The sequence below is a fragment of the Gobius niger genome, assembly GCF_951799975.1.
Source record: "Gobius niger genome assembly, chromosome: 4".
Classification (NCBI taxonomy): domain Eukaryota; kingdom Metazoa; phylum Chordata; class Actinopteri; order Gobiiformes; family Gobiidae; genus Gobius; species Gobius niger.
The window spans coordinates 18,814,250-18,831,289 of NC_136855.1; the positions used below are offsets into that span (position 1 = coordinate 18,814,250).

The 17,040-nt window shown below is 41.9% G+C and overlaps 1 protein-coding gene across 1 annotated transcript in view; it reads left to right on the forward strand.

Moving 5' to 3' along the window:
• Window positions 1-17,040, forward strand: part of igdcc3 (immunoglobulin superfamily, DCC subclass, member 3) — a 59,635-nt gene that overhangs the window by 22,910 nt on the left and 19,685 nt on the right. Inside the window, exons 3-6 of the mRNA XM_079555851.1 lie at window positions 8,527-8,671; window positions 10,359-10,489; window positions 10,800-10,937; window positions 15,130-15,288. Coding sequence (XP_079411977.1) covers window positions 8,527-8,671; window positions 10,359-10,489; window positions 10,800-10,937; window positions 15,130-15,288 — 573 coding nt within the window. The remainder of the gene's footprint in view (window positions 1-8,526; window positions 8,672-10,358; window positions 10,490-10,799; window positions 10,938-15,129; window positions 15,289-17,040) is intronic.

Below are 17,040 nucleotides of genomic sequence, written 5' to 3' on the forward strand. Positions count from 1 at the left end.
AACAAGAGGCGGAGACCTGCACGACAAGTATTTAATAGCATTTCCATTTGAATATACATGTTTGATTTAACGCCAGATGTTGCTAAATGCTCTTATATATTTTGGGAAGAGCTGACACGGCGGGAGGTTGGTCTCTTTGTCTGTACAGTGAAGGAACATAATTTAGGTTGATGTAAGCCCATGTAACGTAATGGGAACAGCGTCTCATTTGAATGCATGCGGAGGTATTTGTGATAATAATTAGATTTGTGACTCCTGGGCAAAAGGAGCGCGGCATTGTGGGTCGGGTGGGAGCCGGAGGTGAGAAAATGAAGGGGTGTCAAGAACCTTGTAGCAAATGTCTCATGAAGACCTGAGCATTTTGTCAGGGCTTGAAATGGTTTGTAAGAGTCATTTTTTATGGCGCTTAAGGAAACATTTTTTTTGCTTATTTATTTTTACCTCGACATTGTGTCATCAACAGAACATAACGACTGTTTAATTGTACATGATAAGCTCCTCCATCTTTCTGGGTTTCAGACTGACACACTGCTTCTGACCTCTTGTGGGTGGATTGGAGATCATTGACTAAATGTTGCTTATTGTCACCATCTAAATGTTACACAAATGATTAAGTTGTTCTTTTCACCCTTCAGTGTTAATGACTATAGTGCCTATAGTGCAACAGGGCAGTCCCTTTGGCAGCGCTGCCTCAGTTTAGACTCCAGTATTTTGGCTGCAGGACCAGGAGCAGTCAGAGGAGCCAGTAGCTGCTCGACATTGACCTCTGAGTTGTTTCTGTGTGGTCTGAGCTGCGGTTTCTCTTAGTGGTTTTGAAAGATAACATTAGCGTACTGTGCGTTGGACCTTGTATGGCCGCCCTTTGGGTGTGTCCTTTAGCGGCATATTATGCACACAGGATGAGCCCTCATGAGACCGCGATGGGCCAAAGGGCTGGACATGTGAGCGCGACGCTAACAAAAGCACTTGCATTTAAAGTCCCTGGCACACCTGCTGTCTAAAAGAAAGACATCTGTGTTTCTGCGTGGGGCGAGGGATCTGACAGGACGTTTGCGAAAATCCTCTATTTGGAAAGGTGAAGAAGAGAGAGTCCCCACTGAGTGTGGTTAAGCCAATGCTCTGATTTAAATAAGTGGTTTGAAGTTGTTTAATGAGTATGCAGTCGAACGCTACATGATACAAAAACCTATGCTTTTTGTTCTCACACATGAACTCTCGACTTTGTTTGATTCGTAGGCACATTTATTTGGCTGATTAAAAAGCCACAGTTACTCATCGCAGTTACATCAAAATAAAACTTGTGTAAGTGAGTTTGGTCAACCTAATTCACCTGTTATTTTTAGCACATCCTCTCTCTTTTGTCCTGGCCTCGATCTCACACTTTCTTTAATCTTACCCACAATCCCAGGCTGTGAGTCATTTAAATAATCCCTTAATTTTCAGCATCTGTTGTGCTTTAATAGCCCCCCTCTTTAATTAGGGAGTGCATGCTGAAGTGACTGTCTGGGGCTTTAGTGTCGAGATGCGGGGCACAGGGCCGGAGCAGAGAGGGGTCCCAGGGCGGGGAAAGGGGAGGGGGCACTGGGGGGGGTAAGTGGTTGGGAGTATTGCGGCAAGGAGACTTTGGGGGCACTGTTGCACATCTCTTTAGTGTTGCTTACTAATTTGATGTTAATATCCAGAAATAATAAGATATTGGAATTCAAATTGCATGCCAATATTTTATAGAAGATTAGCTCTACAAGTGAAAACCAGGTTGTTAATATGCAGAGTAGTAATAGTTTTTTATGACTAACTATTAATCTAGCAAACAAGCTTTTTTTCACAAGCAATGACTGATAAGGTATGCTAAAATGCAGTGCAGGACAGCTCTCAGGGGCTTGTTTGTGATTGTAAGATTCAGAATACTACAATGGAGGGCAATTTGTTTCTATTGACTACACCCTGAAGCCATATTTTATAAAAAGCAATTACTCCAAAATGTCTTTATAATTAGAAGTATGCCCAGGTATGTCTGAACCTTTGCCGGGAGCCAGTTGTCAACTTGCAGCATCTCCAATAACCAATTCAAATTAAAAACAACCCGTTTTTGTGTGAACGCTTTGACAGTCAGGAAATAATGCTTTTAGTGTTGCTCAAAGGGACAATTTCCTTTACTGCGCCTGTAAACGAGGAAAGAATATGAAGCATTTTTGTGAGCAGTAACCATTGCGGCGTGTTCCCTTCCCTGCCCCGACAAGGCGCCCTAATAAGACCCATCAATCTTTCTATATTTAACTGAGTGCACAGTCTCTCCCGTATTGATCAACTCAATATACTAAGGACAGTTACTTAGCCACAAAGCCTAATGCAAACTAGCCAGAGCGAAAGGCCCTATTAGAACAACATGGGGTGCAAAACTGTCTTGAGCGGGAAGTGAAATTGTCGGCCTGGGGGGCAATGGGGAGGCGAGGTGGTGGAAAACAGTGGAAATGTATTCAAAAGAAGAAGCGGGTCATTAATTGAAGTCGGCAGATTGTCCGTGTCCTTTGGTTGACATTTAGCTGATCTGTGTGGGATAATACACCATTTGTCGTGACGCAGAAAGATCACCACTATGACGCGCGTCGTGCATGGCTCCGGCCAGTGTTTGGGAATATGATTTCTGAGAAGACATGAAATATGCATTGGAATAATCTTACAGAGTCTTGCGGAGCGCTCGTCTTCTGAGCGTGTTATTTTTAAACCGACATCGGGCAGTGGGGTAGATCGGATGCTGCAAATTTTATTGATCCAAGGCGGATTTCTCACTTGTGGAAGGCCTTGAAAAGATGTAGAAAGTGGCAATGATTTGAGCACTTGCATTGTGTTCATTTATGCCTTAAGACCTTGATATGTTATTGGGCAGCCGAGTAATGGTAATGCTTCTGTACAATTGCTCTGGGTGAAGAATGCACTTCAGCCTATATCTGCCTGTTGGTCACGCCGAAAAGGGTTTTGCCCTCGCGGGACTGTATGTTTGATAGTGCGTGCTTTTAGAGATAGTATTAACCCTTTTTATTGTACTGAATATACCCACATTTTGGCTGTGCGTCTTTTTCAATAGAAATTATCACAGGCGCTGGTTGACAAGGCCAACGCTGTCCCTATTTCCCTGTGTACGTCAGCCACCTGAGCCCTGCACGCCCCAGATGTGCCGCTAAGGCAGTGACACAGTGAGGTGTTGATGTGCCAAAGCTTCAAAAGAAGCGAATCAGAGTGTGTCAAGGGAAAGACAGGGGATGCCGTATGCATTCGGAGCCCTTCCTGTATCGTAGGTAATAAGCATCACGCACCACCAAGCAGGAGATTGATCACACAAGTGCCCATGGCTTGGATATGGGCTGCTTGAGTGGGGGGGGGGGGGGGGGGGGGGTGGGAGGCTAGAGGCAAGCAAGGAGCCAATAAAATATCACATCTGCATTAAAATGCCATCTCAAGAGTCCCGGTACAGAGCTCGCTATTTTAGGTGATGCCTGTTTAAAGCCAGTTGAAGAGCGCGCTCTACACGCCGGAAAAACGCACAGCACTGTGCGGGGCATCTTTATTATTTATGGGCCGCTATCTGTATGTTACTGGTTTACCGCGACACAGGGGATGGGGAATGGTAGCTCTGGGGGTGGGGTGGTCCCGGCAATCATCACCACTGTTTGAACAACATGTGCCTAATGATATCAAAGGCTTGAGAGGGCTCGCGGGGGGCGGGGCCTAAGGGGCAAAGAGAGAAAACGGTTGAAATGCACTGGGGGGAGTGTTAGGAGGGGGGTGGGGGGGGCTAGTGTCCTATAGGGGGATATGGGGGGCAATGACATTAGAACATGGGGTTACTGGAGCTATCCACAATTGCAGCAGGTTTGAATGCTGCTGCGGGATATGTGGCCCTTCTCCTGGCATCATTACCTCTGTCATATCAATGAATCATCCACGGCGCAGAACAACATCCGTGTGTGAGTGCACTTAGAGGAGGAAAATAAGAAAAGGGGCTCGCCACTCGACTGGTTTCATTTGAGAAGGCAGAGTTGTCACAGACATTATCTTGATTGTTAATTATTCGCGGGTTCATGTATGTGTGTGGGAGTGTGTTTAACAAAGCTATAAAGAAAAGGATCATTACTTTGGAGCTATTAGGCAAAAAATAATTCAGAGAGGGTCATTCAAGTAATCACCGTATAATCTACAGTTCTTCATTAGATACATGTGAGCTGTGGTAGAGATGAGATTGTGGAAGGGAGCGGGTCTGTTGTACATGAGCAGTGGTGTGGAATTGAAGGATGGGAAGACTCATCGATATTGACTGGTCTCAAATCCAATAATCAGCAACTGTAAATGCATACACGCTTGAATATTTCAGCCTTGTGTCTCCCAGAGACTCGAGGGCGAGAGATACACGTGAACAGAGTAGGTGCAGTTGGTTTATCATGTTTCGGTTGCACATAATGGGAAGTGCATCTCACTTGTTGGCTCTTATTAAATGCCCAGAGTTGTGACAGTGGCTGATTTACAGCACAGCTCTCTGTTTAAATCACCACGCTGCACATTTGCTGTCTCTGACCTTCCCTCATATTACTACATCGCTCATTCTTCTTTTGTGCTTGTCACTGAGGAAGCATCAAACATGTGGTGCACAGCCTCGCTGTGCACTTCTGTATGGATTTCTTTTTAGTATGCACTCCAGCCTTTCGCTCCCTTATTGCAGTAATTAGACCTGCTCCATTTAAGCCAGCAGCGTCATGCTGCTAGTGGACAGTCTTTAATCATGTGTGATTGTCTGTCAGCGGCGTGTAAAGGAAGAGTGAAAAACAATAGAAAAGCAGCGTGTTGCAGCGGACTGTGTGGATGAGTGATAGTGCCTCATGTGTGTCCGCCTTTTCCTCCAACACCAGCAAGCTGCATCGATTTAGCTCAGAGATTCTGTTGAAGCAGCTCTTTTGCATGTGTTTGTATGTGCATGAGCTCTGACCATCACTTTAAACTCTATAACCCCTTAACAGCAAGAAGCAGGTGCACAAAGCAGATTACTAAAAGCTATTTTCCTTTACACGCTGCATTACAACTTCAGCGGCCTCTCTATGTGTTTATCTGCATAAGTAAACCCATTGTAATTTTTTCAATTGTCTCTGTGGATGTGTATGTCGATAGAAGCAGGGGTGTGGGCCTCTTAGTGGGGCCATGTTTTATGCATGAGTGCCAGGGGTGGGGCCCGTTAGAGGGGCTGTCGATGGACACCATGACTACTTGGCAAAGATGCTTAAGAAAGCTCCTGTGGGTACTGGTCCTCTTTTTAACTCCTTTGTTGTACAGCATTCAAGTGCATTTCTGGCTCTCGCTGCTTGTCCCCAGTACTCTGTTGACGGGGGTGTACAAACAGCAGCGTGCACAGCCTCGCATGTGTGCACTCATGCATGTGTGTGTCTTAATTTACAACTGTATTCCAGGACAGCGCTGTGCTTTGATGACATTAGTCGCTGGTTTCTGTACATTTTGTTATAGAAGATTCTTTGGATGCCTTCAGGGCTTTGGCTCGGCAAGAGTCTGCCCCAGGCTTTGTGCTGCTGTAAGACTGAGAGGATCCCTGCCAACACCTACAGGAGCAAAGAAAAACATGCAAAGCATCGTCTTCTTCCTATTATGCTCACGTCTCAGTATAATCACAACTTGCTAAGTTGTGGTTTGGGGTTTTTGGGTTTGTTGCAGCAGGGAAGCACTTCTTGTGTCAAGTTCAGGATGTGCTGTTGACTTATAAAATATGGTCAACTTTGCAATGCTGTTCCAATAGACTGTGACCGGCCTAAAACTCCTAATGGTTAGACTCTTGAGTCCCATGTGGAAAAAGGGGGCCCTTGAGATGAGCACTTAAACTGAAATGCTCCACTGAGACTCATAAAGTGTGGCCTTCTATCAGGAAATTCTCGTGTTAGATTTGAGATGGTTTCAGATGATGTTATATGTGCAGACAGAACTCTAATTGGATGTATATAGGTGTTCAGTGTGAGCCTGGAAACAGGAAGACGATGAATTAGCGTGGTTAAATTTTCATCACACTCCTGATTTCCAGTCAGGGCTAAGGTCATGTCGCGGTGGCGAATGCCACACCTCTCATTAGGAACCAGGGTGGAATCATTACGATGTTAGACAGTGGTGCTTTCCTGTTCCAGAAAAGTAATCGCCTTGTATTGCAAGTAGAATGTCACCTGATTGTTCACATCATACCTCATCTTATTGACTGTGCTTTCCAACATACAACTCAGCATCAAATCATTAATGACACCAAAAGATTCAGAAGCACCCTGCAAACACAAGGCAGAGCGTGTTTGTGACAATAATACAATGATCAAGTGTATGCACATACATCGCAAGCCGGGAAAACAGCAAGGACATAGAGATGTATTAGTTGTAAATACGCTTTGGGTCATGCTGCCTCATCTCATGCCTGGCTACTGGGAAGAACATGAGGTTATCACATAATAAGGGGCCCATCTTTCTTGTTATGCTAACTGTGTTCAGATAAGTCCTCCTTCGTCCATTTAATTATAGTTGACATTTAAATAAGTACACTTGAGTTGAAAAACGTATACGGGAACTATGCCGGAAGAAAAGCCCTCTCACTAATTGAGTTTGTCGTGGGCTCCACCTCAGATGCCGTCTTTGTTGCACGGGGCTGGATACTATATGTGAAGTGCAGCTGGATGAGGCTCGCTATTCAAATACAGTTACCGCTACATGGCTATATATACATGTGTTGTGTGCATATATGTACATCGAGCTAGCACTTCAAAAAGGGGCGCGTGGTGTGACCGTGAGATAGTATGCATGCCACATCTCTATTGTTGTCATTGTTAGTGATGGCGGATTGAATGTGTTCATGCATCATAAGTGCATTGAGCCAAGGAGAACATACTCACAATGCACTGTTTTGCCAGGGGATGAAATAATGTGCATTTTTTTAAATTCATCTCTAAATCTAAAAGTTGTGATTTATTCAGAAAACAACTGTAGTTTGTGTTAAATTGAGAATACTGGGCCAAGTCTTTTAGTATTTCATTTTTTAATACAGCATCATCAACACATTTTATTTTTGAAGCTTGAGGTGCTGAACACTAATTTGTGTGTTGCTGTTTTTCTGCACATCTTGATTCAAATGGGTTCCAGGCCGATTCACATCTGAGAATATTCAACACACATTGCATCCAAGTTGCACTATAAGTGTGACAAAACTAGGCACATAGGACACGATCTGTGCAGAGGTGCTTTATTGTGTTGAAGCCTTAATTTTCAAGTCAAACCATAGCTTTCTCTGACCTGGACACAGTCTGACACAATTAGCATATTCTGAAGTTTGATATAATGCTGAAGGAAAATGGACAATAAACAATCAAAAGTTTTATTGAGTAGTACAGTTCAGGGTGAAGAGTGGGGAGAAACCACAGCAAGATTGTCAGAACCAGCTCTCACCCCCATGACACTGAACAGTTTTCTATATACACATAGCAGCAGTCCAAACCATTCGAGTGTTATATTAAGTAGGAGGCTATGGTAAAACACTATTTACCTCAGTAGAAAATAAGAAACCAAGAATATTCAACCCTAACAAAAGTAACAAAAGTTCCAATAGTACAAGTAAAGGTATATGATAAATGCTGAGCATCCAAATCATTGTTCATCTACATTGAATGACAGATTGATGTTGTAATTGTTGTGACAGGCATAGAGATTAGCTTGTCTAAATCACTGCCATGCATCTCTCTGTTTCACGTTCTTTTGATCTCAATCTCAGTCTGCGTTTTGTCTCAGAGCATCACTTACTGCCACCACAAACGCCTTTTTCTGTAGAGATATTCACACCCGATATGGCTTTATATCTGAAGAATACGTGCTGTAAAACACAACTGCTAATGCACTTCCACTCCAACACCCCCAAGATTGGATCCGACCTCACTATCGGGAGGTTATTTAGGGAAGGTTTTATTTGCAAACAACAAATGGAGTATTTTTTTTTTTACAGGCAATAACTCTACGCAGGCCTTAGTGTGTTCTCATTGGCATCGCTCTGTGTAGACTCATTTATCTGCTGAATGTAGGGGCGAGTTAACAGAGCAGCGTGCACTTCCAGAGATGAGAGTCACACTTTATTTCAAGAACCATTACTGGAGCTCCGCGTGAGCAGTCTATACAGCGATTTTTAACCAACCTCATTTTAGCCAGTCAGTATTCACATGCTGGGAATCATCATCCCTTATCTCCACTTTCTTGTGTAATGTATGGTAATAAATGCACACACGCGCGCCTCAAACTGTGTCCAAGCAAAGCTATTTTACTGGTCCCCCGCTGACAAAATTAATATATGTTTGAGGGCACGATAAACTTGTTGGGGGCTTTCTTTATATACATAGTTTCAGGCTTATATTTATAGATGTTTTGCATGGGCAGGAAGGCTTTGAGATCACCACGTTGCTGTGATCGTATTTTTTTGACCTAAAAAAACACCTCTTCTCTCTTCTTAACTTGCAGCCATGGCAGACTTCCACGTCCAGCCAGAGTCGGTGCGTGCAGAGGAGGCAGGAGTAGCGCGGTTTCAGTGCCAGATCCACGGGCTGCCAGAGCCTGTCATCAGCTGGGAGAAAGACGGACAGCCAGTGGACACCAGTGACCAGAGGTGGGTCCAGAGTTCAGACCTTTGTCAGAAGTTTGTCTCAGCACTGAAGAGATGGACTTTCAAGGAAATGTTGTCATTGGGAAGACACTGAACATAGTGATCTCTTGCCTTTTTTTAATAACACGCAATTGTAACAACGTTTTGTTAATTTATATGAATATTAGTTTCACATAGTTGCTCATTACTTGCTGTATTCTGAGTCAGTTTTGCACAATCCACATAAGAACATTGCACATAACTTTTGTTCTGACGAGTTTTTGTCATGTGTTTGGTTTGACGACAGTATTTAACCTCTTAACTAAATGCATTTTCTCTAGTTCATACAAATCTAGGCCTGTCATGATAAGAAATTTGAAGTTCGATATATTAGGAAAGTATCGCGATAAACGATATTATTGACTCTAACGATACTAGATACTGTCAACTCTCAGGCATAAAATTGACAGTAAACCTTTGTTCTAAAAGTGCATTATCATATCCTAAAATACCACACAAGGTGCAATAAACATGAAATGCAATGTAACTCAATTTATCAGTTAAAAATCTAAGTCCCCCCCCCCCCCCCGTAAAACAGGGGGGGAATGCTAATAAATGTACAGACGATAAATATCGAGGCCAAAAATGCATCGTTTATCTGTTATTTATTGAACGATAAGTCAATATCGTTATAATCGTGACAGCTCTATCCAAATCTAAAAGCTTCTCAACTGGAGCTTACAGCAGATAGATCAGAGTAACGCCTCATTTGAAAGATAAGACCAACAAAACTGATCGGAGCTTTTTTTGTCCTTTTTTTAAGGCGTTTCTGTTGTGTTTTGTTCACTTTTTCAACGCATTTTTATCACCTTTTTGTGGTTCCTCTGTGGCTTTCTTGTAGATTTTTTTTGTTGCTTTGCCAGCTAAGCCTGTCACGATAAACAATTTGAAGTTGGATATATTGAGGCAGGAAAGTATCGCGATAAATGATATTATTGACTCTAACGATACTTGATACTGTCAACTCTCAGGCATAAAAATGACAGTAAACCTTTGTTCTAAAAGCACTTCATCATATCCTAAAACACCACACAAGGTGCAATAAACATGAAATATAATGTAACTCAATTTATCAGATAAAAATCAAAGTTTTACAAAGAATAAATTAAGGGGAAGTGCTAATTAATGTACAGACGATAAATATCGAGCCAAAAAATATATTGCTTATCTGTTATTTACTGAACGATAAGTTGTGACAGCCCTATTTCCAGCACGTTTTTTGTCGCTTTTTTCATCACTCTTTAGTCAGGTGTGTTCGTTGCTTTTTTATTGTGTTTTTGTCGCTCTTTTTTGTTTAGATTTGGGTAATGCCAAACTGGAGAAAATGTTTTCGGTTCATGTGGGAGTTATGAGGTTAAAAAACGTACAGTTATTAAAAAACTTCTTAGTATCTTTGTATATCAATATGACGAGCAACAGAGACATCCAGACTCCTGCCTATCTCAGACACCATTGTTTTCTTTCCCCCTCACAGTAGTGTATTGATATTCACTTTCAATCCTTGAGTTTTTTTGTTTTTAAACTGTGCATTTGCAGTCCGTGAAAAAATCTGGCTTCAGTACGTTTTCCAAAGAGTGCAACAATAGAAGGAAACTTGAACAATGACACCACACTGACTGCATCTTTGGAAATGGCTGTGTCTGTTGTGCAGGTACACGCTGCTGCCCACAGGAGTGCTGCAGATCACTGGGGTCAGTGAGGAGGACAGTGGGGAGTTCTGCTGCGTGGCCCATAACAGCGCTGGAGTCAAACACAGCACAGAGGCACTCCTTACCATTTCAGGTACGCTCAGTAAAAGCAGAGAATAAAAGCCACATCTCCATAAAGCGCGCATACAGTGCCATTCATTAACAGTAAAAAGCATGTGTGAATCAGCCTCCAACCTCTTCTGTTTTCCTGCCTTCATGATAAGAATACAGCCAGGCCCCATTCTTCTCGCTTTATCTGCTACAGCATTTTTACAGCTTTTCATTGTTGGCCTGTCCGATGGCGGAGATACAGTACATTGAGTTAATGCACTGTGGAGAAATCCAATTAAAGCATGCCCTGCACCAAACTCACCGCTGCTGTCCACTGCCTCTCTCGTCTACAGCCTCCCAGTCGTCCGTTTACAAAGAGCCCATGATCCTGGTCGGCCCGGAGAACCTCACCCTCACCGTGCACCAAACGGCCATCCTGGAGTGCATCGCAACGGGGTACCCGCGGCCCATCGTGTCCTGGAGCAGGCTAGGTATGACCAGTTAATGTATACAGTATTAGGACGTTATATCTTAAAGGGATCATTTACCCGTGTCTCAATGTGGCTCCTCATGAAAAACAATTCCTCTCTTGCATGTTTGAGTAATACTGGAAATCTAATGTGGTTTTTCAAAGTTCAGAGAAGTGTCATCAGACTTGTTTCGATCATTTCAGAGCTCAAATTGCCCGAATTGCAAACCATTTGTTGCCGATACCCCGTTTTCCCTGCGTACATCAACAGTGACATCAGCTTTAAAATGTGGTCCTGTTGTGTGTTTAGGTGGATAGGGGAAACAACATTCAGGCTGTAAATGAATTATCTGATATATCCAACAACAATTTATCGCTACTATGACAACAACTGCCTCAGGTTAAACCCCGCACAACATCTCCAATGTTTACAAATGATGACAGGGTCTGCAGCTGGCGGGTAATTTTTAGTATCACTTTATTTCAAAACTCCCCCCACTCCCCTTCGAGAGTATGTGTCCTAATAGTGTGTGCATTCTAATTTCTAAAATGCTTTATACCAATACTAGGGTGTTTAAAAGTATTGTAAATCCTTTAAAGGGCTCACAATATATGGCAATTATCATCCACCACGATTAGTCCTGGAGCTAAACATCAGCGCATGTTATTATGGCTTAGTATTAACTCAATGGCTGGTAAAAACGATAAGAAAGACCTTTTAACGCCTCTTTTTCAACATATTAAACATTATCCAAGAATATTACTGAGGCCACAATTAAGAAATGGCACGTAAATGATAATGCCAAGCTTGTTTGATAAATGCATTGTTTTAAATGTAATGGACTTGTTCGCTCATCTTACTATTAGGTTGATATGCTTCTAAATGAAGTCAGTGTTGACACCTCTACAGTATTGTTATATAGTATATCCTATAAACTACGTCTACTGCGGGAAAATACAATGTGACTCACGTACTCAACAATCTCTATTATATATAATGCAAAATGATTGCTCTGTGATTTGCCATAATTCAGGGCTTGTCATCTTTCTTCTCTTCAGTCTGCACAGACGGACTAAAAGCTTTCATAATGCACTCCAACAATCCCAAAGAGATTGAACTTGTGTGTTGGATTAAAATACAAAGTAAAAAAAAGTGCATATACCACCACATGTATGAAGGTCTTTTACATTTAGTGCGTGTGTTTCGTGGGGGTTGTTTTTTAAGAGGGGCTCGCACCGCCACAGCAAGCGTCCATGCATGTGACTTCTCATTTCCATTCAGGGTCATTTCCACTACAGTATGCACGTGCTGCTTGAGCCTATCATCGACTTGGTGTCATGCACTGTGCCCAAGAAATTTACATATGTTATGTTCAGGTGGAATTTATCTTTTAATTTGCTGCTTTGGCCTAGTTTTTAGACAATCTCTCTGTAATTACTGGGCTTTTCTACATTAAACACATTTGTGGATCACATTCAGTATCCGTTGGTCTCAGCATTAGGCTTTGGGGTTCAACATTGCATTTGCCAGTGTGTTGATAAATTCATGCTTCATCCGCTCATGAAGTTAAATCCACTGCAGAGTAATTGCCACAAGGAGTGGAGACAGATACAATGAGTTTCCCTGCGTTTTCTCAACTATCACTCAAAGTCTGTCGTGACCAATTTTTCAATCTACTATCTATTTTCTTTACCTATTATCCAATCTTATTTGCTGCACCGAATGTAAATTGCCACCCCTCCCCCTGCAGTAAGGCATAATCAGATTGGGGGTATTGCCTTACACAACGTTGCTAGAATGAAAAGCTAACACGATGGGATTTGTATGAATTAGATTACGGCAGGGAGGCCTGGCTAAGCTGCATAATGAATCTGATAGTTTCACATCAGTCACTTCTTAATGCCACAGTTTGTTTGCCGCCATTCATTGAGTGGCGCAGCCGCCCTGCTAGCTCGCGCTCCTTCTTTTCTGACACTAAGTTAATTAGCAGGGCCCGACTCTGAGAAATGGATAAAGCTTAGAGAAGGATGAGAAAATATTCTTAAAAAAAGGCCAGAAAAGAACAAACCCACTTTTGTTCAGACAAAGACTTCCCCTCTGTCGCCTCCTCCCTGCCTCGCCTTAGTTAGTGTCAGAGATAATGCGTACATTTCAATAAAACACAAAGATGGCAGACAATGAAAGCCACTTTGCTGCCAACAAGATGTGATTTATTTCACCTCAATAATTTGTCATGATTAATTACGAATATGTGCGTCTTCATAATCTATCACTGCAGATTACAAGCTGTCGGACCAATCTGCAATATTTCTCACACGAGACAAAAGCTCTGGGCTCAGCCTGGCTCGTCTGCACTGACTGACGTTCACCTTTATTGATCGTGCCGAAAGGATTTAATGGCTGTCTTGTGAATCATGCTAAAAGAACGCTCCGATGAGGCTCCTTCATCTTAAGTTTTGAACTGTTTCTCGTCAAAACAAGACATTTGATAAAGACCATTGTGGTTCCTGAGTGACGTCATCTTATTCACGTTAAATAATCTATGATCAGTTCTGCCAGCAGCATTGTTTTCCATTTCCATTGTTACTAAATATGTTCTTTATTATTCTTTTCTTTTGTTTGAATTGAATTGAATTAAATTAGAATGATAATAATTTTCCTTTCCATTGTCAAAAGGTTCACAAATGTTTCCTTGGGGAGAAAAGATTAAGATTAAAAAGGTTTATACAGATGTGCAAATAAAGACAATTAAGATTATAACAGATTAAAGCTCTGGTGGTACTTTAGGTCACCTGCAATTTTAGACTCCTTAACTTTGTTTAAAGCAGAGTAAGATAAAACTACACGAAATACAAACAAAATGTAAATTCATTAATGAGTAGATAGTATTTTATAAATCAACACCCGATGCAAGTTAAAGAGACGATACCTAATTTTGAACCTTTTTAGTCAAAATGTGACGAAAAGGGTATTTTTATCGTCACGGCCGTCCTTTGGCGTCACATATTGACTATTTGGGTTGACCATACAGAACATCAACGTATCATAATATGGCGCAAACTTCACGCATCAGGCTGATTTTTTATGCTTTTATGGGGCAAAAATAATTTTACCTTGCAAAAAGAGAAAAAAAAACAGGTATAGCTGCTTTAAAGACATAGCCCACTACTGAATGGTTTGCTGGACTCCTTGTGTCATTCTTTCATTTGCTTCTGCTCTGTTGACAACTACTTAGTTTTTGTCCACCTATTAATCCTTTCAGCAGATAGTCCCAATATCAAAAAGCGTACATTATGTTACAGCTTTGGCATCCTTTCAACTCAGTGCGCATCATATATAGGGCCATATTATCATGCATCACGGTGTAGGGCATAAAAGCGTGCCCACGGCAGAGTCCAGAAATCTCCCCAATCACGGCCAACAGAGCTCGCAGAGGCGCATGGAAGTCATAGATGGGATTAAATTGCCCCCATGGCCCCACAGCTAATATCAAAAGCAGACCAAAGTCATTGTTGGGCGTGCGATGGCAGATAGGAAGCAGAGGAAAGTGTGAGTTTATCATGTAAGTACAGGCATGGCCAGGATTGTGTGAGGAGATAAAAGATTAGAAGTAGCAGGTATAGTATAGTCTGCAGTCTCCAGTGACTGCTCAAGAATCTCCTGTGTACTGTTACTGGAAGAAAGCAATCTACCTCCACACTGTTTGTTTTTCAGTTTAGACCACTTCAGTCTTTTGCAGGGATGTTGCACAGTATTAAAAGAAATGCTATGTTGTGTTCCATGATGTCATACAAGAAAAAGACAATAATTTTACTATATTGTCATGCTTTGTCAAATTAAGTTTTCACCTTTGAGTACCCATGCCTTTGTAGTACTCCTTTCATGCATAACGGTATATAAACGTATGTGTTAGAACTGGAATTAACATTAGTTTAGCCAACAAAACAAACTCATCTGTATCGGTTTGAACCACACAGACAAACCTGCCCACCCTATATGCATCATTACAGTATATCAATCCACTGACCACAGCCTCACCTGTCTGACTCCCTAAATGATACAACAGTCCCTCAGTCCAAATCCGTCTGTTCACCCATTTTTGTTGGGCAGCCCAGGTTTGCACTCAGTACAGTACATGTTTACCCCCACACACTTTCTCTTGCCCTCTGTCATTCTCTGCTCATATTCCACATATCTCTCTGTTCTGGGATAGACGGCCGTCCCATCGGAGTGGAGGGGATCCAGGTGTTGGGCACAGGGAACCTGATGATCTCAGACGTAGGGGTCCAGCACTCAGGGGTGTATGTGTGCGCCGCCAATAAACCGGGGACCAGAGTGCGCCGTACCGCTCAGGGACGACTGGTGGTTCAAGGTGAGTCCCAAAGAATGGCTTTATTTTCAAATAATGGACAGCTCATTTCATGTCATTTAATTTATTAATTTATTTGAATGGGACAGTGCATATTAATGAACAGACAGCTAGTGCTGCAAATATGCCGGATTTAGCTCAAGGCTAATTTCCATCTGCAGTTCCATGACGTAAAAAACAAGACAAGAACTTACAAAATATAAAACACATAAGCCAAAACACACAGCAGTATATTACAGACAAAACAGGCAAGGACAACAACTACACAATACATAAAGTGCATTAAGGTACTGAATCAGTACCTTAATAGCTGGTTTCAAATGTGCCAGACTGTGTGATATTTGGGGACATGAGATTTACTTTTATTCACCAATTAACATCTTTTAATGAGTTCTCTGTTCAATTCTACTCAATGTACGTTTCACATGCATTTACATTATATAAAGAGAAAGAAACAGTGAGCAGGATTTACACTTTAAAACTGCTCTAACGCTCAGCCCAAAAGTCTCTTTTCTCTTTTAAGAAAATGTATCAAATTGTGTCCTTTGGAAACTTACAATGTTTTGAATAAAATTTGAACTTTTAGATCAACTGATGGCAGATGAAAGCCCTGATTATTTTTGTGAGTGGCCAGAACATCTTGAGGATTCTTTTTCACCATGAAAAAGCTGACACTCTGCCAGTTTCTGTCTTCAACTGCACTCATAGTTCAGTCAACTTTTTTTTATTTACTTCTATTTGGCAAACTTTACAACTTTTTTTGTGTCATGTGGGTGGTGATCAAATTCAGTGTAGTTCTTCACTCTGAAGCGGTGGGAGGTGTAGATCTGACAAACCTGAGGTTTTGCATAAATTTAACCTACTTTATGTCTTCTCTGAATTACTGCCTGCGAAAGGGCAGGGTATTAAAATAATGTAAGTTTGGGACGTTTTCCTTCTTGCTTTGGGAATATCTTTATCCAAAGATGATGTAAAGGTCAGGGTGATTTATTCTTCGTATACGGTAAGTGATAGTTTCAGGCCGAAAGAATAACAGAACTGCGACATAAAATTAAGAACATGCTCAATATTAACTCCAGTTTTACTTTATGATATCTGTACTCTGCGAGCTTAGTTAAATATTAATGACTGTATAACTAATGTCCAGGGCTGTAAATCCTCCAGGTATTTGCGACCTTTGTCCAGAATAAGCAGAGGAAGGTGAATGAATAAATTAACTGCAGTGGAACATTGTCACGTTGTGTTATGTAAAAAGCTCATGTTGTATCAGTGGTCAATGTGCGACACAGTAATGAAAGCTTTATACAGCTTTTTTGTGGTCAGTTAGTCCGGATTAGATCTATTTTACTCGACCAAACATTGACCTGTAACCCTGAGTCAAGAATAAATCCATTCTGTTACAAACACACAATGAAATAAAAATCCAAACACCACCCAAGAATCTTTTTTAGCCTGGCCTTATCGAGCCCATTAGTCGAGCTTTACTACGTAGCCCGTGCTGCACATCTCCCACGTGTAGACCTGATCTTTGATGAATCACTCTAAGCAGACAGATTGGTTCTGACATGTGCGTGGACTCAGGTGTGGGTGGCCCCGTGCATTAATTGTCACCAGGACGGAAATCTCGGGCGACTGATTTTCTCTCATATTGATCAGAGGGGCCACAGCTTTGCCTCAGCCCAGAACAGCAGCGATGCTGATCAATAGTTCATTTTATCTGCCCATCAACTCACAGACAGGGCCCTCCTCCCGAGC